The following is a 26,766-nucleotide window of genomic DNA, read 5'->3' as shown; positions in this document are numbered from 1 at the left end:
CTCGTGTCTGCCGGCCTGCTGTTTTCAGGCAGACAGATGCTGGTTTTGTTACCTCGAGTTCCTTCCTGAAACTGGAGAAAAGACATACATCCATGCTCTTGTTACTACCCATCACATTATTTGGCAAGCTGGTTTTCCCTTGGGAGGGGGCTCTGTGGTTCTTTGTCCGCGTTTTTCCATTATTTCAACACGCTGTAATCAGACAACCTTCTCAAAGAGCAAAGGTCCCAGAAACAGACACACTTTACAAGGCTTGCAAACAGGTTGCAGTTAAGTTTTCATGTTTAATGCTATCTGCCAAGACACAGAACAGAACAGCAGGGATCGTGTTTGCCATTACACACGTCAGGAGGGAACACCCTATTTCTTAGAGGAGAATGAAGATGATATCATACCCACACTGATGTTTCTGCTATTTAAAAAAAAAAAAAAAAAAAGCAGTCCCAGCATGAAACATTTTAGTTTATGCTTTCTATCATCTACAGCTGGGATACTGCTTCTGTCTGCATTTCTTATAAACTAATCCTTCAAATATTTTACTTGTAAAAACAATTTTCCACTAAGCACAATTCTTAAAAGGGCAATCGCCTGTCTCATGTATAACCGCAATACAGAAGTCCAACTCGTAATATGTTTTTAATACAAAATGTGTTAAACCTTCTCAGATGGGTTTGAGGTAAATAACCTATCAGACTGAACTTTTTATCGTGAAAAACAGGAAATAAGACACAACACTCATCAGTGACCAAGAAAATAACCCCGGCAAAACCAGGCTCAAATCTGCAAACTGCATGAGCCAAACCAAAGCTGCAGTGGAAAGTGGGTCAGAGCTAGTTAACAGATTTGCCTTTTAGCCACGCTCTTCCATTTACAAAGGAAAAACTACAACGTGGCAGTCTGGAACCAGCTCGACGCTGTTAGAAAAGTGCAAGGTCCTCCAAACATATGCAGGCCCAGCCAACTTGACAGTTGACATCCAAATGCTGTCACATCTGAATAGAGGCCAATTTTGTGGATGGTCACACTAATAGAAATCAAAACAGGCCACTAAGTTGTGTGCAAGGTCTGTCAGTGCTGTTTTCTGCGAAGCCAGGAGTGTATTCATCGAATTGTATGCCTCGCTTTCAGAACGAATAAACACTGAAGCCTATGTCACAGCATTTAGCCTATATTTCTATATAACCATAAACTGAACGTTCATCTTAAACACGCAGGACCAGCATGCTGTTAAACCCACTGTTATGAGTCATTTCCCAGATAAACTCTTCTGTTCCTGCTTAAAAAAAAAAAAAAGCAGACGTGATGACTACCAAATGGACCTTGCAGCACAGACAAATTTTATTTAGCAGAAATATTTTTGAAATTTGTACAATAATGATAGCAGCAGAAAAATTACACCCCTCTCTGTGAAAATGTTGGGCTGCCACAGTGAAAAACCTTTGATGCGCTAAACTCTGAGACAACGAGGCACTTATTACATGATTGTGGAGATTAACATCAATTTGGTCTATTCCAAACACGACACACTTAAAGACTTCATTAGCAATAGGTATTGTACATTTATTGAAAAGTGGGCATTAACTGAATTTGTATCACAAAGTAGGAGCTCCTTTCACTATCTCTACTCTAGCGTACTGACAGTATTATCACAAGAGGGCATGCAGACAGCCAGTTGATTAGAGATTTTATTATAAGTCTATCTCCATTATTAATCCATTCTGCAGTTAGATTGGTATGGCTGTTTACTAATCCTGTGTTCAGAAGTTGAGGTCACTCGAAGTAAAACTGGCTCATCTCAGTGGCTCAGTAGGTTTACAACCTTGAAACACTGATCTGAAACCCAACTTGCTGTTATTTTATTGGGTCTTTCTTTTCAGTTCAGAGGTGTAGATTTCCAGTGCTTCGTTTACAGCTTGGCTTTGCCGGGTTGCAGCTGCAGGCTCTGAAGCTTCATGGCCAGTCCCATGTTTCCTGTGATCTTCAGCTTGCCCTGGAAAAATGCCTGAAAACCAAAGAGTGACAAAAGTCATCTAGACAGTTCTGGTTTGAAGTACGGAAGAATGACTTGCTGCTTGTTTAAAGAGTGGCCATGAGAGATTAACTTAACCCGGTGAAAAGTAGGACAACAGCAAGAACAGCTTATGAAATGTGGAGTGGGGTGAAATAAGAGAACTGAAAAGGTCAAGCAGAACAGGAGGTAATAATTCAACCACTCAGCGCAAAAATTCAAGCTTTCAAGTTGTTCTATCCGAATTAATGACAGAAATGGAATACCAAATTATCAGTTTTACCTTGGCATGAAAAACATGAAAAATTAAAACTGTAAATTTTTTTAACCTAGAGCAAGTTCAATGCTTTTTGACACAAACACAGTGCAGGAAGTCTTTCCTCTACAGATAATGGCTGTCAAATGCTGCGGACTGATGGTAAAGCTGCGTAATAGCATCATTCAGCCAACCCACAGAAATGAGAATAGGCTTTGTGGGTCATTGCCTTTATCCAATCTCTTTCAGTTTAAAAAAGTAAAAAAAAAAAAAAAACCAAACTATTTTAACTTTGAACTAATGAAGTTGTATGTCCTGGCATCACTAATAGCAAAACTAAATAAAGGTTATGTCACAAATTTTACCGACCATAACCATGTATATTTTTATGGGTCAAGCCAAGCTTTTTCTCGCCTGTGCCATAGTGATACAACACACAGGTTTCTTTTAGCATTTACCTGACACTGACAAAATATGAAAGGACTGAAAGTACCATGTCCAACTGGCAAAATAAAAAAAACACTCAAGACTTAGGTAGGCTTCAATGAAGTGAAAGAAAGACCAGGGGTCCTAGATTCTCCAACACAACTCAGTCCTTCCAGTAATATAATACTGACGCCATTTAAACAAGATTAAGGATGAAAACAATGGTTGTGCTGTGATTCGAGAAATCTTTACTTGTAAAAGACGAAATGATTTTAAAGGTTCCATATGGTAGAAAGATTTTGTGGCTTCATGACTATAAACGTAGGCCTATGTGCTATATAAATAATGTTTGTGTTCAATCTGTGCAGAAATATCCACAGCCAGTACTCAGAAACGATGTCTTAAAAGGAGTCATAAAATTCTTGCATGAACTCAAGAGAGAAGCCTGAAAGTATAACAAGATGGTTTTTAGCACATAAATAAAATAACACACATTGTTATGGACAGTTTGATGGAAGTTTAGTTCCCTTTGGAGTTTTAATAGCACTGAGCAAGAGGGACCATTGCAGGCAATATAATAGCCATTGCTCAGGTAGCCCTGGATCATGCATCTGCTACCAATCTTGTGAGAAATCTGTAACACAAGAGAAGACACCCTGGATTTCATGCCTTCTATGCTGCCAGGTCAGTGATCGTCTTCTCTTGAGGGCCTATGGCCCTGCCTCCCAAGTGGCTGTCACCAGCTCTCACAAGATTTCCTGTTTGCTGTTACCCACTGAGCTACTCACATTTTTTTTTTTTTTTTTTAATGCATGAGCACAGCCTTTACATCACTTTGCCTGAAGGGGACTTGAGGTTCTCTCTTAACTCAATAACACCTTTATCTTAACCGCCTTGTTCCAAGAAGCAGGAAAAGAACAGAACAAGCAACATCAAGGTGGCTAAGATGACGGCAATGTGTACGTCTGTGAACCGGGAAAAGGGCTTGATCTGTCCAACATAGCACAACACCCTTAATGACTTGTCTGTGGATTCAATTAGATGCTGATGGCGGGGAAGGGTGGAGAGGATGCAGGACCGATTACAGTCTTTCCTTCTGGGGTAAAGTTTGGCTTTACAGACATGACTACAGCTGAAAAGAGCGGCCTTAGCAATTATAGCCTGCACTTTCTAAAGAGCAACGCTGTTCATTCAAATAAACAGCACTTCAGAGTTGTTTCATATCCATCATCAAGGGGGACCAGAGTCCAGAGATTATGATCTTATTCCAGTCTGGTCTCATTTGGGCTTCACAATGGGAATGCACTTCCAAAGCAGAGCGAACTCTGGAGTAGATGATGCCAAAGGCTGCCCCAAGCTGTAAACAACGTGGGAATGGTAGAGGACGCCTATATAGACTGACCTACTGACCAGTGTGAATTGCTTTTGTCAAGGTCTCTTTTGTGCATTTTCTCTGATCCCCTTGATCCAACTCACTTCACAGGATAAGACTGTCAGATAACAGTGTCCTTCTTGTGGCCCACCAACTGATTTTTGTCACTCATCTCATCTCTTAATAAGCATTCATCTGTTGCAAGATTAATGGGAAGGTCTGAAAGCTGGCAGCTCTGTTTCCACCTTAAAAGGTTCACGTAGTAGCTCTGTGCGTAAGCCCACGGCCCCATCAAGTGCAGCCAGTTTCTGCATGGTGGAAGCAGATCACGTGACTAAAAGAAGTTAATTTGTCATGTCTATGTTGTACAACTTTTGGATGCATGAAACAGTAGTTTGTGACCAACAGAAGAAAGAAGGGGGAGGGATTGTCGAACAAAGGTTATCCAACTTTATTGCTGAAACTAACAAGCAGGATAATTAAGTACCTTGTAAACCTTAAACGTTCTGCCATTTGATTTTGGTGTCTAGTGGGTTCCCCATGACACTTCTTTTCTTAATTTCTACTGCCAGTTAGGAGGGAATGAAACTGAATACAAGTTATACAAGGAACGATGGTAATAACTTGATGAGCGCAAGTCATGCTGATCACTCAGATCTTCTCAGGGTAACATGATTCGCGGAGGTTGGACACAAGCTACCTATATTATAGCTCTTAAGAACAGTGCAGCAGTCTTGCTATTATAGCTAGTCTGCCATAACCTAGTTTTATTTTTGACTCAACTTGCAGTCTTGTTGAAAGAAAAACATAGAAGTAGTCCATACTTCAGTAATAAGCAAAACCTCTGGCACCTGGTGAGATGCAATTTTGTTCTCTTGTGCAATTTTTTTTATGGTGTTAATGACAACAAAGTTCATTCAACTTTAACTATTATTATTTTGAAGTGAAATAACAACAGGTATATAAATTCATTTGTGAGTTCCAGGTTTCAGAGACACACTTGTACCAGCTAAAATAGGTGTGATATGTCAAACTGTGTGAAAAAAGACCAGTCAACATCAACTACTCACTGTCTGTGGGTTCATTTTTCCCGTCATTAAGGCCAACAAATCTGTGTCCGACATGGAAATGGTGCAATCTGCATTCTTAGCTGTAGGAAAGAAACATAAGAGCCAAATTAACTTAAACATATATTACTTTACTGACCCAGCAGGTATTTAAGTGTGTTTAGGTACATGTAAAAGTCTCCACACAGTTAAAGTAGACTGTCTGTATGCCTTGAAGAACTCTCCTTACCTGTGTCATTGTGAACACAGCCTTTGCCGTTCTTCACATCCACGAACCAAACAGCCTCCTGTCCATTTGGGCCATCTTTCACTTTAAAGGCAAACACTCCCCCAATTTTTTTTACAAACTGCTCCCCATCCTGTTTAACATACACATTGATTTTTTTACATATAGTAAATGTGGCAGTTTTTCTTTAACACTTCAACATCAATAATATAATTTTCACGTTCCCGAGAAATATTGTGATGTCATTGTGATGAAATGATGTGGCGTCTTATGTGACGTCGCAGAACTAGCAGCAGCAGCCATGACTTGAAAATGGCATCCTTTCATATTTGAGTAATACAATGGATGTATTTTCAACACAGTTCATATTTCTATTACTTTTTCTTCCCTTTCACATTGATGAAATCTTCAGGATTTTTTGTTTCTTTTGCTAATGGCAAGCATAAACTATTTAAAGGAAATGGATTCTTCTTAGTTGCTGTAAAACAGCAGTGTGGGATGAAGCACCTTTTAATCTGCAGAATAAAAAGATAATTTGTTTGAAAATAATTCTTCCTCAGGTTGCACCTTATTTGAGGTGGAAAACTAGTTGGCGGTAAATTAGTTAAACGGTCTGAAAGCTTACACTGAATCTGCCTGAAATGAGCGATTTTATTAAAAAAAAATAAAAATAATAATAATAAACCTTGGAATAATAAATCAGGACACCCAAAATTTTAAACCAAAGTGTCTCTCTTAGCATCCAGTCAGGTTTTGTGTGACATGACATTACATTACATTTTCTCATTGCTGAGAAATCCCGTTCATTACATAGACAGCACTGCTGACATGCCTGAGATGAATATGGTATGATCGGGGTTACACAAAGGTAACTGCTTAAAAAAAATAATAAAAATAACTTCACAAGGAAACCATTTGCCTGATTAAGTAGACATAGGCTTTTTTGATATAAAATGGCAGTTTGGGAACTGATCCAAATGTGCCATCATTGGACTAACCCTAACCCATATAACTGTACAGGCCCAGAAAAATGTGCATATTTATCACATTAGAAAGTCATTAGCTTGACAGGCATTCCACTCAATGAACCACAAATATACCAGTGAAAATGCAGGAAAATGTAAAGTCAAAGGTCTTGAATTGAACATATATAACAGCACAATTGTAAGCCATGCAATCACCTCCTGAAGCTTCTTGTTGATTTCCTGGAAAACGGCATGTGCCTTGAAACCCTCCAGTCCATCACTGGCACCAGTGAGGAGCGCTTGAATCCTTGATGTTTTAACAAAGGTCGAAAACAGAAGACGGAGATGAAAACAAAGCAGCTATGAATAATAACATATAATAACAATAAAATAAAACTCCACAATCAAACATGAAATATGTTTGAAACATTGTTTACTTGTGAAGATGCATTCCCTCTTTTGTTTGGATTTCATTACTGGAGCTCAGTGTGTTGCTCTATTATTGTCAAATGAATGACAAACTGTTGTTTATCGTTCACTGAGGTCACGGACTCTTGAGTGAGACATGGCACAATCAGGTGCAGTGTGTGTGTGTGTGTGTGTGTGTGTGTGTGTGTATGTATCTCAACACACACACACACACTGTTTGAACACGTCACCAATGGATAGCACAAAGTGGTAAAACACGTCTCTGCTGCCAGGTTGCATTTAGTGCCAGGTTGCATTTAGTGGAAATATTTCAACTGTTGGTGAATACAATTAATAATCTCGCCACGTTAATTTTCAGGGAAGTGTTGAACCAGCTACACAACGAGCTGTGGGTTTGCTGTAAAGCCTCGTTGTACTGTAGGGGGTCTTCAGGGAGCCTTTTATTTGGCATTTATTTCCCAAGTGACTCGTATCGTTGTGTTAACCCGAACAATGACCGTGACCCCAATGAAATATCCACAAACATTCAACTCAACATGTCCCATTTGCACCGTGCACAGTATCCTTACCTTGCTATCTGTCTTTCGGGCATTTTTGTTGTGGCCTCGAGTGAACAGATGTCAATAAAAGATTTAAAACAAAAGAGATGAAATCACGCTAACGCAGGTTAGCTCGGGTAGCTCGTACTTTTCCTGCTCTTTGCTGATTCCACTTCCTTGTTTTTTTTTTCTCCTCTCGCCTGGATCCTCAGACATGATGTGTCGATGTCAGATAACCTTTCCCTCTGATTTCTGTTTTATAGGTTCTGTTGTATTACACACATTCAAAGTTTGCTACAATCGAGTAAACAACAACACCACGCTGATTTCGTTTAAAAACCGTATACTAATACTGCACTCCGTGGTTTTAACCACTTTGGATATCTTTGATGGGTGATGGGTGTATTGGTGGGAATAATTGCTGTCATGAAATCACAGGGACTATTTAAAAATGAAGATTGTTGTTGTCAAGAACTGTAGGCTATGCAAAAAGGGAAGGTCGGGACATAACAATGCATGCAATGTAGATTGCATGTGTCGAGGCAAACAAAAGCTCATGAGTCTAATGGAAGCAGTGAAATGTCACCTCAGTGCTTTTGTACAACAGTTGGGTGGGGAGAGGGATGCTGCAGATAGTGGAGAACTGCAAGCAGAAGGAGGGTTTGAGTCCAAGCACACAGCTCACACTGGCCAACAAATGATGGGCTGCTTTGTCAACATATGAGTCATAGGAAGCCCTTCGTTGATATTTTGCAACACAAATGTATGTGGTCTGTTTTTTTGGACTGGATTTGAGGAAGAGGAGGAGTGGAGCAGTTCATTCAGACCACACAGGTTTTACTCAGCAGAACACTGCCCTCTGCTGGCCAGTAGACCACATACTAACCATTTGATCCATGACAATAAAGAGGGAAATGGAACATTTGATGGATTTCTGTGGTGGGCGACAGTCGTGTAAGTGAAGCGATTCCAGAAAAGTTGATCAAAAGACATTTTACCCCTCACGAAAAAGAGGCTACTTCAGCTCTGAATGACCAGTGAAAAGACACAGAAACCTTAGCCCCTGTAGGTTCCTTATCAAGGCCGTTGATGTCATTTGTTTTAGCATGCCCCTGGCTGTTGCAACAGCAGGTAGTGGAAGTTGTTTGGAGTGCCCTGGGGGAAAGTTCACACATTATCTTTTGGGGCCGGGAGATTCTTTCTAGGTCCACATTTTCACTACTGTCCAATCATTTATTGGTTTTATGATCTCTGGGGCCCGTTGGCCTGTGCTTTTGTATGAATTAACTGTTGATGTCATTTGGAAGTTATAGACTTCAAGTTAGAAAACACAAAACAGCCAGGGGGTGAGCAGTTGGAGGGGTCTGGTCTAGTCCGGTCTCTGTGGAGGGGTCCACTTTTTCTCTGGGGGGGTTCAGGGGGTTTGGGTCTCTTGAAGCGTCTGGTCTAGTCTCTAGCCTCTGGGGGGTTGGGGGGTCCGGTCTTGTCTCTGTGGAGGGGTTCGGTCTCTGGAGGACACACAGATTCTTATTATATCATAACTACTTTTTCGTGCTGTAGACAATTTAGAGTCACCAATTAACCTAGATGTTAAGGGCCTGGAACCGAACCTGCAACCTTCTCATTGTGGGGCAACAACGCTAACCACTTTTTTGCTCAAGGCACACAGCAGAAAAATGGTAGCTCAGCAACCTCCATTTGTATTTTTCATTTACTTACATACATGTACTTTATTTATCCTGAGGATAATTCACTTACATGCATCATTCACACAATAACACATACAGAGACATGCTGCCTTGCTTTTACGCTGCAATGTGCTTTACTTCCCAACATGACAAACAGCTCGTTTTTGTAGAGATTAGACTGATGAAAGGTTTACAAACACAAAATAGGCTCAGCAATGGGGAACCATATTGAAATGTATGTTGATACTTGTGGCGCATCGTGCTAAAACACCTGGTTAATATTCACACAGCTCCACTTCTCAAACTCCAGGGGTCTCGGGGTCCAGTCCATGGAGGTCTGTGGGGGGGTCTGGTCTTAGCCATCATACAATGGGAATTTTTTTATGATAGGCGGAGCGCTCTCCTGCTTCAGTAATTTCAACTTTAGTAGGCTGTGGCCCCAAAGGGGGCTCAAAAGTTTAACAAAAGCAAACTTGTGTATTATATACCAATTCAAGCAAGCAATGTTGCTCTTCAGTTCTGAAAGCCGTGCGTTTTCAGTCATTACTCAAATGACAGCTACAGCCGCACACTGGTTCCAATGAACGAAATGAACGAATGGCTTGAAAAAAGGATTCGTTCATTTTACTGAACGAGATTAAAAGACCTGTGTCTGTAGAAAGATCCGAACCTCTCATCACCACACGTGACCAGTGGCGCTGGTTTACACTTCCTGTTGTCGTTGTAATTCAAACGCTAAGTCTTTATTTCTGTGCTTTTTCAATTGAAACTGGTCAGGAGTAAATATTCCGTGACTTGCTTCATGCCACATGTTGTGAAACGGTTCTTTGTGAAAAAAAAAAAAAAAACAAAACAAAAACAAAGTGAAGGAAATCTGTCGGCGACTACAAACGCCGAAGAAAACAGGAGAATTTGTCGGCTAATGCTAGTTAGCTAGCTGCAGCATTTGCCTCCATTGACAGCCGGGACTCGGGCGCCTCTTTATTTTATTTTTATTTTTTACCGCACATCTGTTACCTTTAGCTGTGTCAGGTGTCTGCTTTTAATCCAGCCAACGCCATGTCCAGTCTGCTGCTTTCAGTGCATTGTGCTGCCTCTCTGAGGAAACCTGGAAGCTTGATTCATATGAGAAGTGTTGTTCTCGGTGTCCATAAGAGAAACTATGGCAGCAAAAAGGAGCCCACAACCGAATATTTGCACCAAAGTCTGGTGCCATCGATGCACTATCAGAAGAGTTTACCCAGGTGAGGAGTTAAAGCGCTTTGTGTGTGTGTGTGTGTGTGTTTTTTTTTTTTTAACAACAGTGTTGCTCCAACGTGAATCTGAAGTGCGAAATTAGGTGACCCATTCAGCTTTCAGATGAATGTAGGTGAAAGTACACAGTTGATTTTAAGGTCGAGTTCCACGAGGGGGCGGTAACACAACTGACACCTAGAGTACACAACACTTCCTGATCAAGATCACTGAAATGTCGATTTATTCAGTACTGTGTCATCGTGGAATAATTGTTTCATTCTAAATGTATAACATCACAGTGTGTTGTAGTCTAATATACCGTGTAATTAAAAACCAACGGATTAGTTTGCACTGAAAATATAGTCAGCGAGTTATAATCAAAAAGTAACTATAATAAAAAGCAGACCCTTCAGCTTCTTAAAATTTGGCCCGAGTTTACATACATCATCAGGAATTAACTTGACCAGTAAGAAAGTGGATTGTGAAATTTCATCATGATGGGAGAGGGCAGAGGAGCATTCAATAGGCTACTCAATACGAGTTGGAAGCACATTTGTATCAGTGGTTAGTTCAGGAAGAGAAAAACTAGATGCAGTCACTGTCCTTAAAATAAATGACAGTGTAGAATTTGTCATGAACGCCAACCTGCACATTTAAGTGCTTTGGATTTGTCACAAGATGTATGTGATGTGTCAGATAAACTGCTCAACCAGTGAGGATGGATTTACAAACTATAAAATAAAGAAACACAAGAAAGAAATTGCGCTTTTAAAATGTGTGCTAATATTTGTTGCGCTTTGTTATTTAGGACAATTTCACCATAGTTTACTTGGTCTTACATTTTTGCTTTTCAAATTGTCTTCAGTCTTTTTTTTTTTTTTTTTTTGCTTTGGCTGAATAAAACCATTAATTGGATAGAATATTCAGTTACATCACATTTCTGTAACATTTACTGGACTGTTGAAAGACTAAATTGTCACTGACAATTGTGAATTGTTTAGGCTGCCTATACCAAAACTTGAGGATACGATCAGGAAGTATTTAGCTGCACAAAGACCTCTGTTGGATGATGACCAGTTCAGGTATGTTTCAGCAAGCAAGCAAACATTTCATTGATACACAATAATACCAGCTGAAATCTTGCAAAAAAAATGTCTTTTTGCTTGTAGAGCAACTGAGAAACTTACACAGGACTTCCAGAGTGGTGTAGGGAAACAACTAAATGAGGAACTCGTATCCCAGGACAAAAATAATAAGCACACGAGCTACATCTCAGGTGACATTTCATTCTGTTTATTGTGAACTGAAATTGAGCATCTCAAATACATTATTTTACTAATGCATCTGGTTGAATGTCTTTCATTTCAGGACCATGGTTTGATATGTACCTATCTGCACGTGACCCTGTGGTGCTGAACTTTAACCCCTTCATGTCCTTCAATCCTGACCCTAAGACCAAGTACAACGATCAACTCATACGGGCAACTAATATGGTGAGTTCAGCAGTGCGCTTCATGAAAACTCTGCAAGCTGGATTACTGGAGCCAGAGGTTTTCCATCTGAACCCAGCAAAGAGCAACACAGACGGCTTCAAAAAGTTCATCCGTTGGGTTCCATCTTCTCTGTCATGGTATGGAGCCTATATGGTGAATGCTTACCCCCTGGACATGTCTCAGTACTTTCGCCTCTTCAATTCAACTCGGATTCCCAAGCGTGGTCGAGATGAGCTGTTCACCAGTGAAAAAGGACGACACCTCCTGGTCATGAGAAAAGGCAACATGTATGTGTTTGACATTGTGGACAGGGATGGGAATTTAGTGACCCCGGCAGAGATCCAGTCCCATTTGAAGTACATTTTGTCTGACGCTACACCAGCAGCTGCCTTTCCACTTGGGGCGCTGACCGGCGAGAACAGGGATGTGTGGGCCGGGATGAGGGACAAGCTGATAGCTGCTGGAAATGCAGAAAATGTACAGATTGTTGATAGCGCTATTTTCTGTCTCTGCCTGGATGATGAGAGCATGCGAGACCATATTCATACTTCTCACAATATGCTGCATGGCGATGGCTGCAACCGGTGGTATGACAAGTCCTTCAGCATCATTATCACCAAAGACGGACAAGCAGCTATCAATTTTGAGCATTCCTGGGGTGATGGCGTGGCTGTGCTCCGCTTTCAGAATGAGATCTTCAAAGACACAACAGAACAACCATTAGTCCACCCAGAGTCCACTCCTGCGGCTGTGGATTCCGCCTCTGCTGTGCGCCGCCTACAGTTCAAGTTAGACAGCGGACTGGAGAATGGCATCAAAAAAGCAAAGGAGAACTTTGATTCAGCTGTTTCAAAACTCACCATTGATGCCATGGAGTTCAAGAAAGGTGGGAAGGAACACTTAAAGAAGAGCAGGTTGAGTCCAGATGCCATAATCCAACTGGCTTTTCAGATGGGCTTCCTGAGGCAATATGGAAAGACGGTAGCAACATATGAATCATGTAGCACTGCAGCATTCAAGCATGGCCGCACAGAGACTATCCGCCCAGCTACAGTACACACCAAACAATGTTCACAAGCTTTCGTTCACCAGCGAGGACAGCACAGCGTTGAACAGCTTCAAGCCATGCTCAGTGAATGCTCCAAATATCATGGGCAGCTCACCAAGGAAGCAGCTATGGGTCTGTATACAAGATTTCCAAACACATTTTCACACAACTTATACTAACATGACTCATCAATGCTGTCCCATTGTCTGAGACGTGTGGTCTGTTTATGAAAACAAGACAAACGGGTTTTCCAATTACTGAGATTGATCTCTAATATCTTTCATTGCTGAAGGTAATGTCATAAGATGGACAATATTCTTTGGTAATTTATTTGTAGCAAAGACAGTCCTGGTTAAGTAAGTCAGGAATTTGAGCTGCCACCATAACCACTTCTCTTACTCCTAACAGGTCAAGGTTTTGACCGACATCTCTTTGCCCTGCGATATCTTGCCAACTCAAAGGGTCAGGCTCTGCCCAGCCTGTTCACTGACCCTGCTTATGCCGCCATCAACCACAACATCCTCTCCACGAGCACGCTCAGCAGTCCAGCTGTGAACCTTGGTGGCTTTGCCCCGGTGGTGCCAGATGGGTTTGGTGTTGGTTACGGTGTCCATGACGACTGGATTGGCTGTAACGTGTCCAGCTACCCGGCTCGCAATGTCCATGAGTTCCTGCAGTGTGTTCACAAGTCTTTAGAGGACATTTTCACCATCCTGGAGGGAAAGCCACTTATTTAAGGGGAATAAATGGGAGTTTTACAGTACAGCGAAGGTGAGCAACAAATACATTTAATAAAATGTAGGAGAATAAAAGGAGAATCACATTGCTTTGATATAGCACTAATTGCTACACTTGTGCTGATATCAAAAGCAGTAATTTTCACCCAACAAAACGTGTTTATTAATGCCTTAAACCTAACATGAAATCAGTAAAAGATTTTTTCTTTTAATCTACTGGCTTTCCAAGACTTCTTTTTCTGAAGATTAAAATCTAAGAGCTAGAAATTCTGCTATAAAAGCAGCCTGTAGCATCATGTGAAATCATCTTTTGAGTTTAAGATTAAGGGAGCTGGTCACCATTTCATGTTTCCAGATGTTGCACTTCTTTGCACTACATATTATACTGTGCCTTGTCAAAATTATTTAAAATCTCACTCATTTACTGTATGCATTTTATTTAAATTGCCCTCATTTTTTGTCTTTTAGTCTCAATGTAATTGAATGTATTTTGAAATAAAATTTATCATGATTAATGTTTGTGTTGTAAAAATCTATTTTCATTTAATATAGCTTCTAGAAATTGTATTCCAATTTGACTGGAGTACATTAATGGAGAATTTACAGTTGTCACTGAAAATAATTGACACTTTTCACTCAGAAAAAACAAGGCAAAACAAAGTTTTCTCAACCTTTATTTAAAATAAAAAATGGTTCCACCAAAAGCAAATGTACAAATGCAATAGTTCAACAACAGAAACAATAGCTAAATCAATTAAAATGAGCAAAATCTTTTAGATGGGCTTGATCTTGAAGTGTAAACCGATGAGACTGAAGACGAGACATTTCAGATCTTGCACCAGGTAGTAGAACACGCGGAGACCTTCGGGATCCCTGAAACAATGCAGTTTTTTACAACAATGTCCTGTCAGAGGCAAACATTCTGTGTCACTGTTGATCATGGTACTTACTTTGACTGATTGACATCAATCAAGGAGCCAATTTTTGAAGTTGTGAATGAAATGTGTTCATCACCAATGACAATTTCCAGTTCCTGTGAATAAGAAGTATTAAGTGGGAGGGAAATGTCTTTTTTTTTTTCTCAATACATGCAGTTTATGCACTAGACTCCTCGTGTTGACACTGAAATCTCAATGACAATGGAAGAGAAAGCATTATGTGAAGACAAGTGTGCTAAAATATGCTGCAATGTTGTGAATCAGCACCAATCTCCCTGGTGGAGACTGGAGTTACAAACCTGTCTGCCGACTCTGTCAGGAGGCGGCCACAATGCATCGTCTTCCTTGGTGATCTCACTGTCATCAATGATCCTCTTCAGCTCCTCCATCACGCTTTTGTGTACGTATGCCTGCGTTCAGGAAAAGACAACAGATAAACTAAATCAAACTTAATAGTCAGGTAGTTTGAGTGCACTTCATCAACCCATTCATGGGCTAAATGCCAAACAGGATACAGTAATCCTATATCAGTGCCATAATGATGACAAACTATGAATTTCATCAGTCACCGAAAAAACTCGGAGTACAAATGACACACATTTGAACTACTGTTGACTAGCAATGTTTTTCTAAGCACAATTTACCTCTTTCCTGATCATGACGTCATTCTTGTAGTTACTGTTGTTCGCATACCTCAGTTTACCTGCGAAGCAAAGAGTTGTTTAATCCAACACAAAATGTATCAGTTCCTTTCCATCCCTAGGGGGCACATGGTACTTCTGTTCGCATGATAAATTAAATGAAACACTACGGCATCCAATATAAATAAATCTTTTGTCGTGAAATTGTCCTGATGGAGAATGTATTACATTTATCATCGTATTGAAATCACATAAGGGATTTTGGCGCTAACAAGTCGTGTTGGTTCAGCTGCGGCCTACTCACTGCGCGGCGGCTAGCGACGTTAGCTAACAGGCGGGGAAGCTAACGCGTTACTTGTAGCGCCAAAATAAAACTCACCGTCCGGCCTGAATTCAAACTCGAGGAACTCGTGTCCAAACTTTCCCTTGTGCCCGACGTAATACCTCAAATAGAAGTCGCTTGTTGACATTGTTACTCTGTGGAAAGGTTTCTTTCTGGGGACGTCTGTGGGACAAAACTCAACGAGTGCGAGAAGTCCGGTGTCTCGCCGCCGGAGTACGCATGCGCACAAGAGAGCGTTTCTGTTGCTTTTTTGTCCTGATCTTTGACTTCCAGGAAACCTCTACTGTAAAATGTCAATGTGATGCTTTTTTGAGTCTTGACATCATGATGGTGGGGAATTTTTGTTTTACATACTGACATGTCGTTCTTTTGATTTTGGTCGTGCCTGATAATTCATATACTTGAATAAAAATTACAGTCAGAAAGAAATAATGATAGTTGTTTTGTTTTGTTTTTTGTTTCTTTTGCTCTTCCACTACCATTGACCTACCTTAAATGCATTCTTCCCTGTTTTTAAACTCTTCTATTCCACAGGCTTTCTTTGATTTCTATTTGAAATTAAGAAGTTAAACTTCTGAACTGGAATCGCTTTTGATTACTTCAGAATGTATTGACTTGTTGACTCGAAACGTTTCTGACTTGGTCATGTTTCCTTTTAAGTTAATTATCAACGCTAGGTTTAAGATTTCTGGAAGAATTGTCAAAGATTTGTCTGACAGACATACTCAGGGCAATTGTGCCCATATTTTGTCGCCTTTTATTGACGTCATCACGTTCCACACTGAGGCTCGATCTTACTGTCTTCGCTACACGTGTAGTCAGAAACTTTCACACATGGCGGGCTCTTTTTCTCAGGAGCTCGAAGATTTGTTGAATCCTCTGCCTAAATTTGCGGATCCGGAGGATGACGCTGATGAGGCGACCAAAGCCCGAGTCAGCGAAAGGTTCGACGAGGACGACGACGACGACGACGAAGACGGACTCGGTCTCAGTGCCCTGCGGAAGCACAACATATCCCTGCTCTCAGACACGGATCAGCGATATGTGGGGAAAGCGGTGTCTCGGAAACAGCTGCAGATGGATATAGAGGGATCTGATGAGGAGGAGAATGATGATGATGACGAGGAAGAGGAAGATGAAGATGAAGATGTTGAGGAGGAGGACGAGAGCATGAATGAAGTTGAAGAAGATTCAGTGGAGAGTGAAGAGCCTGGTGGTGATGATGATGATGATGATGATGAAGATGAAGAGGAGTTGGGCAACAATGTTAAACTGACATCCAAGGCGAAGGCTTCCGACATGACCTTTCCTCAGGGGGCGGACTTCCGCAAATTGACAGAAGGTATGGATGACCTGGGTGTGAGTGAAGATGATAGTGGCGAGGAGACTGAATGCAGTGATGATGACTACAGGGATGAGGAAGAGGGAACCGTCCGCACATTTTCAAAAGAGAAAGTTGAGCAGGAGGTTGAGAAAGGCAAGGCCGTAAAGAACCAGCTGGCACTATGGGACCACTTGCTCGAGGGACGGATCAAAATCCAGAAAGCCCTGGTGACTGCCAACCAGCTTCCACAGCCACAGACTTTCCCAGAGTTCAAGACAATGGGTGGAACTGAGTTTGCAGGGGCAATGAAGAACGCCCACAAAGCTTTAAAGGCTCTTCAAAGGTCCCTGCTGGAGCTGCATGATCAGCTGCTGTATCAGAATCCAGACACCAGGGCCATCGCTCTGGGGAAGACACAGGCTCAGAGTGAAGACGAAGAGATAAACAGTGACGAGAATGAGGATGATCTCAGGTCCGTGGATGAGGGCAGAGCCCCAAAACGAAAGCTGGATATGGCAGAGTACCCAGACTTCATGGCCAAGCGCTTTTCTGCTTTCCAGGATTTTCAGAACGCCACTCTGCAGAAGTGGCACGACAAAACCCGACTGTCCATGGGTAAGAGCAGCAAAGGTTTTGGAGCATTTGACAGAAACATAGTGACCCAGGTGGAACAAGTGCTGATGGACAAAGAGAGGCTGGTGCGGCGCACCCAGACCCGCCGCTCAGAATACAGAGTCCTGGGGAAAAAAGAGTCTTCTGCTCTCAACTCTGAGACGGTTTCCCCAGAGACCGACGATGGAGGACAACAGCCGAAAGCAAACATGCATCTCAAAGATCTGGATGAGGACATATTTGATGATGATGATTTCTACCACCAGCTTCTGAGGGAACTGATCGAACGCAGGACAAGTGCATCAGATCCCAACGACCAGGTGGCGATGGGCAGGCAGTGGCTGGCCATCCAGAAATTGCGCAGCAAGATCAAGAAAAAGGTCGACACCAAGGCCACCAAGGGGCGTAAAGTCAGATTCCACATTCACAGTAAACTGGTCAATTTTATGGCTCCTATTGACCACAGCTCGATGAGTGACGAGGCGCGCAATGAACTGTATCATGGCCTCTTTGGCCAGAGCTCCTCGGTCATGGAGTGATGATTAAAGGCGTTCTCATCTGGAGTAGAGGCTTAATGTCAGCATGCAAACGAAAGTGGTGCCTTCCACACAGAAGAATGATGCCAAGCAGAGGTTTGGATTAGAACAGAAACTGGGTCTGCCCTTCATCAGGAGAGGATGACAATGACTATGCTCTGACTAAACAGGAATAGAATGGACTCTGAGGGCACATACAGTCTTCAAGCCTTTATGCTTAGTAACATTTTCAGCATGCAGTGTTCCTGCCAGATGGCCGGTGTTTGATTAAAAAGTCTGTAATGCACAGTGAGTTTTTGGTGTGCTAGAAGGAAATCAATGTTTTTTTCCTGCTACCACTCTCTTTTGAATCAAGTAAAGTATTTACTTCGTAACATTTATGGCCCTTTTTTTTTTTTAAACAGTGAACTGTATGAACACGATGCTGTGTCCCAACTTCATATAACACACTCCCTGTATGCAATATATATATAGTACCGGTCAAAAAATTGGACACACATACTCAATCAAATGTATAGGAAAGTGTACAAACTTTTGACTGGCACTGTATACATACACATACACCATGCTGTGATACATAAGCTATGATATAACATATTTATTATCACAGCACCGTAGAATGGCAATACACCAAGAAGTTTTTCGGTTCTCGAGCCAAAACTGGTTAATTATTGCACTGTGCAAAAATAAGAGTCCATCAGGAGCACATTGAGAAAACTGTGGTTTTTATCCCGCATACTGATTTTCTTTTCTATTACATTTTCTCACTTTTCTAGTGTGAACAATCTACAAACTAGAATGTAGCAGAGAATGAGGATGCAGTATGGATTTGGAAAACAGCTGTTGATATTGCATGCAGTTTTGGGCCATAAGCGAGACTGAAGTCATGAAACCAACTTATCATAATGGACACCTGGACCACATCAGAAAATGCTGCCAAGACACAAACATATCCACTTTGTTTTGTGAATTTACAATTTTCTTATTCAATTGTTGGATTCACATATTTTATTCCCAACAAAAAATGTCATATTTTCTCCACACTGCCAGGAATGAATTTGGGATGGGAGAGCACAAAATTCTCAAAAACACAAACAAATCTAAGATAGAAATCTGGATAAGGACATTACCAAAATAGTCAATTATGGGCCTGTCAAAACAGTGATGGCTTCATTCTATTCAACTGTGCCAGTCAACTATGTCAGGACATCAGCTGTAAATTTTGTTGTCCAATGAACAGAAAATATCGACGGTGAAAGAAGCCTATACATATTTACTTGTGCAAGTCATATGATATAAAGAAAGTTACCTCAATAGTCCTGAATAGTGCCTATGGCCCCTACTGTCATTACATTAGCCCATACTGTTTGTAATGTACGACACATCTGGGTAAATAGAAAAGAACTGAGCAGCTTGTTGCACTTTTCTCTCAACAGAGATTAAAACTGAACAAAAGTGTCATTTAACCAAAGAAGTGTAACATTCGACTACAAGCAGACATGGATATGATGCTTATTTTCAAATCAAATACAAGAATTTCTATGTGAGAGATGTGTCAACTGATGCAAACCGAGAGTACCTGAGAACTTTATCATAAGAAATGTGTGTACAGGAAGAAACCTGGATTAAACACCATTTGCAGAGCACATTTACATTGGATGTCTTGCACTTCATGACATTTTACATCTGAATACATCCTCTTCTGAATGAAACTTGCATACATGTGCATCTGAAGATTCAAGTTTAAGGGAATCAAATATTCACTCATAATACTTTGTGGTAATTCCATAACACAATTAATTGTTCTTATTGTTTCAGCAACATGAGTCTAAATAATGTTAAAACAACTTTGAGATACAAAACAATTATTTAGTCCACAACGATTGAATGGAAAATGATCTTTGGAGATGTCATACATCAGATGTGAGGTGGAAATCGGTTGTTTAAGTTGCTTAATGACTGATTTAAACTGATGCATGATAAAGCAAGTAGAGTTTAGGGCCTCACACACAAACAGGAATCCAAACCTAAACAAAAATGTGCTTACGTAGAACTCAAAAACCATGGACATTTGCATTGCTAAAGGGAGTCAGTCAGGTCACACAGTAGACCTTTACTGTAGTGAGATAGGATATGGCCCTGCCATTAAACAGCATTTTGCTATACTGCATTTATTGTAGGGTTAAAGGTTTTCAAGTGTTCAGAAACCTTTTTTTCCCCTCCAACACAGTAACTGCTTCTTTAGTTTCTTTTTTTCAGTGCTGTGGTCAAGTCAAGCAGCAAAATCAAATTTAAGTAAAATTGAGCCCATTTCTATTTATCCTCCACCAATCTCACCAGCAGAAAGAATAAGAATAAAAAAATAAAAAAAAACAAACAAACAAAAAAACTGCTTTATACTCATTCCACAAGGGAAAAAAATCCCTCTCAATGATTTAATCCTGCAAAATCATATCAAAAGCAGGCCTTTTGATATCCTGACGGTAACTCCTGCTCAGTTGCCACGCTATAAAGCCTATTCAGCACGTGCAGACGACCAGGAACAGCATTGCATTTAGTGCGGCCGGGTGGTGGACTCCATGTTAGGTGGATTCTTTGTTGTTCCACAACCAGTAAACCACCCATTCAGCCGTTTGGTCAAACCACCGTTCAGAATATCCTGGATGTGTTGAACGATGAGATTTATAGCGACTGCAGTGAGAAACAAACATATTGTGGCCAGGGTTAGTCTGTTGTGTGTTACAATTACATTTCAAACACAAATTCAAGTTTTGTTTTTTTTTTGGAATATAGCCAGTGATTAAAAAAAATTAAATAAAATAAAAAATCCAAATTAACAAACAAAAGACATCAATCTCAAAACAATTTCAGCAGCCTTTAAGATGTTCAACTGTGCCATTATGTTGCATCCCCTTAAGCTTCCTAATTATGTGTATAGTAAAATAATTTAATACAAGTTACTATTCCAATGACTGTGAGAAAGATTTTTAATAGTTTTTTACTTTAAAGATGCTTAAAACTGTGACTCAAATATAATGTGAATGCATGAGAATCACAAAACAGGAATTTCTCAGTGTGTCCTGCTTCAACATTTTTAAAGCTGAAAAAAATTTGATGTTTTTTTAAGGAGTTTGTTTTAGACCTTTCTTTCAGCAGTCAACTGATAAAACCGCCTTGGAGTTCAACAAACACAGCTGTGACCTTCATGAAAACATTGTTGAGACTAGAGTTTCACTAGAAACACTGTCTCTAATATAGCACACATGAAGAAAAATGACACTCACCAATGTTATCAGCTCCTCTTGGTATGATAACATCAGCATATTTCTTTGTCTAAATTAAGTCAAAAAAAAGGGAGGGGAAAAAAAAAAAAAAAAAAAAGAGTTATGGGCATGGACAACAATCACACCAATCTGAGCTAGTTTATGTTAGTCTTGGGAATGACTCTCACTGGTAGACAGAACTCCTCAAATGCAGGCTTGACAAAGGTGATGTACTGTGCTAGAACACTTTCCAAGTCCCGACCACGTTCGCTGATGTCACGCAATACTGAAAATAAAAAATGATCTCTTAGAGGAATAGTTTGACATTTAGGGAGATTTGGATGAGAAAAAAAAAAAAAAATGATACCGCTTGTGTGTTTCGCAAACTATAAAAGGTTCATCTTAAGGCACTGTCTAAAGGTGAGGCCAAAAAAATTAAATTAAAATAATCTGCCTCCCAGTACTTCCAAAGCTCTCAAGACATAAAACAGTGACATCTCAGCTTAATGTGTATGAAAAGTTAAGCAGAAAAATTATATGGTGTAGTTGGACATGGATTTATATGTTGCCAATGTTGTGCAAAAAGTCGGCTCCAGGAAATTACTGCTGCCTTTCAGACACGGTTAGATTGACTATTCATGATGCTAAACTAAGCCAAATGGCTTGACTTTAAATGTGCATTCATAATGGTTGTATTGATCATCTCGTCTAAATCTCAGCTACAAAGCAAAGAAAGGTATTTCCCAAAACGATTCCCAAAACTACATCTTCGGTTTAGAATCTTTCAGTGAACTCAAGGCTTGGCTCCTGTGTTAAAAAACTGAAAGGAATTAGCCAGTAATACTTGTTTGTCTCACCCCGGCGAGAAAGCCGAGTGTCTGCATCAGTGTCTACAAACAGCTTCATTTGGAAAAGATCGCGAATCTTCTGAGAGTAGAACATCAGGATTCCCTCAAACAGCACCACATCAGCAGGGTACACCGTCACCGTCTCTTCCTTCCTGCCGTACGAAAGACATTAGGCATTAAGCATATGTGTAGCCTTTGCTGAGAAGCGATTGCGATTAACACGAGAATAATGACAAAATTAAAAATTGTAAACAAGGAGGTAGAATCAAACTATATCAAACTAACTTCGTAACATGAAACGTGCAATATTTGGGTACAGTTTGAAAACAGAAGGAATGTATTGTGTATTAGGTGGATTGACAAATGTTTTCTTGCAAATGAAATCAACTTTTGCCTTATAAAGAAAATACTTTTTTGTTCCAAATGTTACATAGTTTTGCTTAAAACCTTTAATTTTATGTTTGGTTTTTTTCCATTCATTTTTGTGCAAAAAAGAAATATACTTTGCATTAATGATGTCTATGTTTCTATGTGTTGGTATATCAGATTTTCAAGCATGGTTTTCTTACTTTTCACACAAACGTTTGTTTCCATTCATTTCACTACCATAGAAAAATATGCATATAAAATGTATAAATTGAAGAGAAAATAATCCACCAAAGTGGGTGTCATATCTCCATTTAAAGTTAATGTCACTGTCACATGAGTCATCTGAGTTTTTTGTGACCATTAACTGTGTCTGTATGGACTTCATTCACCTGGAATGGGAAACAAAGTCATAAACAGGAATGTGTACTGTTTTCCCCTCCTTGATGTCCCACAGAGTCGTGATTATGAGGTCGTTGTCAAATGCATCTATACAAAAGAAAGAGAAAAAAGTGGTTAAAAAAAAATTGTCATTTCTCTAACAGGGTGAAATATGCAGGGCTTAAAGTAAGAAAAAAAAATCTGGGGGAGTGCAATAGTAAACTATTTAATTCTTATTCTAAATACAAAATAGGAAATAAATAACCAAAAGGCTTGTCTCTGCCCCTCTCTTCTATCCACGCCCAGCACCACTTATTTTAAGCCGTTTGTCTGTTATTAGGACGTCTTCCCCTGGCTTCATAAATTTTAGAGCTTTTAAACCAAAGAGCAAATTTTTTCCCAAGTTGTTCAGAATGCAGCATCACATGCTGCTGAATCTCAACCATGTTCTCCCAGACCACCCCTCTACTCTGATGGCCAGAGGTGGACAGAGTACACACATTGACTACTTGAGTAAAAGTACAGATTCTCCTTGTCAAATATGACTCCAATATAAGTAAAAGTAGCTTTGCCAAAATATTACTTCAGTAAAAGTACAAAGTATTAAAAAAAAAAAAAACAAAACCTCAGGAAATACAAGAAAGGAAAGAAGCTTTATTGTCATACAATAAACTGATGTGATTCTACTGCAGACATGTTTATAACTCAAAAGTACCTTCAGTTAAAGAGGCCCTACAAAACCGGTCTCTGGAGGGATCCGGTCTAGTCCCCAGTCTCTGGAGGGGTTTGGTCCAGTCCAGAGGTCTCCAGCTCCGGTCCTGGAGGGACACTGTCCTGCTCCAGGATTCATGGCTCCGCACTTTAGCTAGCTCAGTTTATGCTAGTGTAGCTAGCTATAAAGCTAAGTCTCATTGACGCTGGTAACCATGGTAACTAGCAGTCTGGGCTGAACCGAGTAGCTGAACACATGGACAGGCTTTATTCAGCTCTCTTCTTCCTTCCAACATCACAACACGGTACTTTTATGAGTTTCATCACACTGAATATAAAGCTTACAGTGGATACAGCTGGAGTTACTTCTCACACCATTCACCGGAGAGAGAGGGACAAACACACAACACGCCTACATCACACATTAATCACAAGGCCACCTGCTCAGGCTGGTCACACTACCACGGCCATGGGACAAGAGAACGAGAGACTCAGGACAGAAGACCTGCAGTCGGATCCCCTAAAGTGGAGCTGTGTGGATATTAACCAGCTGTTTTAGCACAATATCTCATGTGCCACAAGTATCAACATACATTTCTATGTAGTTCCCCATTGCTGAGCCATTTTCTGTTTGTAAATCTTTCATCATCTAATCTCTACAAAAAAAAAAAAAAAAAAAGAGCTGTGTGCCTGTCATGTTGGGAAGAAAAGCACAATGCAGTGTTGTGTGAGCATGTAAGTAAATTTCCCTCTGGATAAATAAAGTAGATATCTATCATATATATCATATTTTGTATGAAAAATAAATTATACAACATATAATATTTCTGTTTCACCAGTCCAACGACGATTGCCGGAGTACTTTAAGCCCTGAATATGATCAGACAGTGGCTGAACAATTCTCACACCAAGAGTTGCTGTATAAACTAATAGGTTTGTAAAGTTTCTCAGGAGACTCGGAACTTTTACAGGCCAGGGTGATATCCAACTTCGATTACCATGTTGTCAGATGACATTTTGCAGATGTATTGAATTGTGTTAGTAACCACCACCAACATACCAGGGTGGTCGAAGTTGAACTGTCCCTTTAGGGCTTTTGCCTTCTGCTCCGGGGTGAGGACCCTGTAGAAGCTGTCCTGGCTGAGGATGGCCACTTGCCTCTGGTGGTGATCAATCTCATTCTGCCCCAGGAGCTCCATAATCTTGCTGCATACTGATGACTAAGAGGGGAAAAAAAAAAAAAAAAAGCAGCATGGTGAAAAAAATAAAATAAATAAATAAATAAATACAGCCACTATTGATCACATACTTCTGTTTTTCTTGGAAGGGCTATTTCTTAGTTACGTCACTGCATCCTTGAAACATAGTTTGATTTGTCATTGGAGAACAATTTAGAGACGGTACGTTTAGAATCTGCATATCGTATCTGACCCTCATAGACATAATACAAAGATTGCTGTTTACTCCCAGTACAGATAACGTGTGGGAGAACAGGTGTTCCTGTAAGCAGTTACTCCGGTGGGAGAATGGCAGAACACCAGGAAATCAAACCCACCAACAACTGTCAGTTAAACCACAGCTTAAGTTTTCCTCATATAAACACCTACAAAGTCACTCTTCGGTAAGAACTTAATGGTACAAAATAAATAACAAAATATGTCACATTGGGGCTTTGAAACAGGGTAACTTGGCCTTGCGTGGCTGGCTGTGACAGTTCACTAATCAATTAGTCACACACAGTGAAGAATTAATAGATTTGGATTTTGCACTGAGGCATCCAAATCATCTATTCTGCTAAGCAAGAGAAAATTAATTCATATTTTATCACATTGATCTTCACAGAGACAGCAGTTACTGACAACCCTGGCAAACTTTTGAAACACTGCAGCATACTAGAGGCAGAATAGAGGATGATAATGCAGATATTCAGTCAAACAAAGTAGCAGGGACAGTTGATACATCAGCGTGACAAAGAAGAAAAATCTACTGGGATAGCAGCAGAGCAACCAGAAACAGCAATAAAGATATGGATAATGATAGAAATATTTTTAATAACTGGATACTCTTATGTCTATCTTCAAATATCGTAGCATCTTACCATAAACAGCAAAAATTCAACCGGATTTGGTAAAAGTGAGGGTGTTTGAGTTATTTAATGTTTTATTTGCGGTCTCAAATTTTTAACAAGCTTCAAGCCGGCAGACTTCGCGCAGCTGATGCAATTAACCCCCCGCCTTTTTTTTTTTTTTGTTAAAACTCTGGTCCTTTACACCTTCCTCAACTCTTTAACTCCTTCAATAAAAAAAAAGTAAATTAATATAATAACGACAAGTCATTGAGACCGATTTACATAAGTGACACTTCTTGTAAGACATGGCACATATTGATAGTGCACTGTGGTGTGACACACACCAGACCGGCCTGCATCATGCTCATATCGATCAGTCTGACTGGTCCAGCTGATGAATGAAGGCAACGATTATTTTCCGGAGCGCAAAAATATCTGTTGGGATCAGATTTTCTAAAGAAAATTACATCTACAGCTGGACTGGCGGCTCTCACAGAGAGGAAACAATGCAAAACAACAGTAATATTAATATGCTACCCAATAAATTCCAAGACATGAAATAAATAAAGAAATCATGAGCAGTGATATAAATGCCAACCTTTCCGCTGGCTGTCCCTCCGCTCACACCGATGAGGAAGGGCTGCCGACTGTGTTGGTCGTTTTCCGCTTGGTCACCTGGCTTTGTCTCGGTGTCGCCTGCCATGCTTCATCTGCAGCGGGATGCGGCCCACCGACACACGGGGGTGTTTGTGCTCCTCCCCTCTGATGATGGGGTCGACGATGAACATAATGAGGCTGGGGTTCATGAGCTCAATGACAGAGAGGATTTTTTTTTTTTTTTAAATGATGACGAAATGGTGCCATTAAAAATTAAATCCGTGGCTGTGGAGGCTTGGCACACTTTTCAACTATTAGTGTTAGCACAGAATTAGTTTGCTGTTTCTTTTGAAGCCCTTTTGTAAATATATTTTTTTTGAGTTATGGCCGGTATATTTATTTATTTTTTTAATACTAAATAGAGGAATCGACCCCAATGTCCGTCCTATGTTTTTGTTTGCATTAAAATACATTAAATGATAAAGTGAAAATGTCAAATTGTAAACCATGTAATCATTCCTATAGAACAATATAACGCATTTAAAACGCTTAACACGTTAACTGTCTATAAATATTTATTATGAATTAAATTGAAATGATATATATATATATATATATATATATATATATATATATATGGATATATAA

General features: G+C 40.1%; 5 protein-coding genes across 6 annotated transcripts; 2 read left to right on the top strand and 3 right to left on the bottom strand.

Annotated features, from left to right (window-relative positions):
- Nucleotides 1-1,314: 1,314 nt before the first annotated feature.
- On the bottom strand, nucleotides 1,315-7,456 carry scp2b (sterol carrier protein 2b). The gene is made up of 5 exons (XM_029500339.1): nucleotides 7,319-7,456; nucleotides 6,537-6,627; nucleotides 5,359-5,488; nucleotides 5,133-5,212; nucleotides 1,315-2,002 (listed from the first exon to the last, which is right to left on the bottom strand). Exons 1-5 carry the CDS (start codon nucleotides 7,339-7,341, stop codon nucleotides 1,907-1,909), a joined length of 420 nt encoding a protein of 139 aa, XP_029356199.1. The 5' UTR covers nucleotides 7,342-7,456; the 3' UTR covers nucleotides 1,315-1,906.
- A 2,236-nt stretch (nucleotides 7,457-9,692) lies between these two features.
- Nucleotides 9,693-14,009, top strand: cpt2 (carnitine palmitoyltransferase 2). 2 transcript variants are annotated; one of them, XM_029500385.1, is made up of 5 exons: nucleotides 9,693-10,220; nucleotides 11,214-11,294; nucleotides 11,382-11,488; nucleotides 11,581-12,813; nucleotides 13,159-14,009. In XM_029500385.1, the coding sequence occupies exons 1-5, from the start codon at nucleotides 10,036-10,038 to the stop codon at nucleotides 13,488-13,490; spliced, it is 1,938 nt and encodes a 645-aa protein (XP_029356245.1). In that variant the 5' UTR covers nucleotides 9,693-10,035; the 3' UTR covers nucleotides 13,491-14,009. The 2 variants fall into 2 exon arrangements, with proteins under 2 accessions (XP_029356245.1, XP_029356244.1); XM_029500384.1 differs by having other exon boundaries at nucleotides 11,581-12,885; nucleotides 13,162-14,009.
- A 137-nt stretch (nucleotides 14,010-14,146) lies between these two features.
- On the bottom strand, nucleotides 14,147-15,648 carry magoh (mago homolog, exon junction complex subunit). Its single transcript, XM_029500540.1, has 5 exons — nucleotides 15,449-15,648; nucleotides 15,073-15,131; nucleotides 14,728-14,838; nucleotides 14,441-14,523; nucleotides 14,147-14,363 (listed from the first exon to the last, which is right to left on the bottom strand). The coding sequence occupies exons 1-5, from the start codon at nucleotides 15,537-15,539 to the stop codon at nucleotides 14,264-14,266; spliced, it is 444 nt and encodes a 147-aa protein (XP_029356400.1). The 5' UTR covers nucleotides 15,540-15,648; the 3' UTR covers nucleotides 14,147-14,263.
- Nucleotides 15,649-16,199: 551 nt separating this feature from the next.
- On the top strand, nucleotides 16,200-19,530 carry aatf (apoptosis antagonizing transcription factor). Its single transcript, XM_029500324.1, has one exon. It carries the CDS (start codon nucleotides 16,247-16,249, stop codon nucleotides 17,885-17,887), a length of 1,641 nt encoding a protein of 546 aa, XP_029356184.1. The 5' UTR covers nucleotides 16,200-16,246; the 3' UTR covers nucleotides 17,888-19,530.
- A 784-nt stretch (nucleotides 19,531-20,314) lies between these two features.
- On the bottom strand, nucleotides 20,315-26,224 carry uck2a (uridine-cytidine kinase 2a). The gene is made up of 7 exons (XM_029500605.1): nucleotides 26,120-26,224; nucleotides 24,514-24,673; nucleotides 22,754-22,850; nucleotides 22,005-22,147; nucleotides 21,336-21,433; nucleotides 21,169-21,217; nucleotides 20,315-20,575 (listed from the first exon to the last, which is right to left on the bottom strand). The coding sequence occupies exons 1-7, from the start codon at nucleotides 26,222-26,224 to the stop codon at nucleotides 20,439-20,441; spliced, it is 789 nt and encodes a 262-aa protein (XP_029356465.1). The 3' UTR covers nucleotides 20,315-20,438.
- Between the last annotated feature and the right edge of the window lie 542 nt (nucleotides 26,225-26,766).

This window comes from Echeneis naucrates, chromosome 4 (assembly GCF_900963305.1).
Source record: "Echeneis naucrates chromosome 4, fEcheNa1.1, whole genome shotgun sequence".
In the NCBI taxonomy this organism is placed as follows: Eukaryota; Metazoa; Chordata; class Actinopteri; order Carangiformes; family Echeneidae; genus Echeneis; species Echeneis naucrates.
This window is presented reverse-complemented; position numbering and strand designations above follow the sequence as displayed.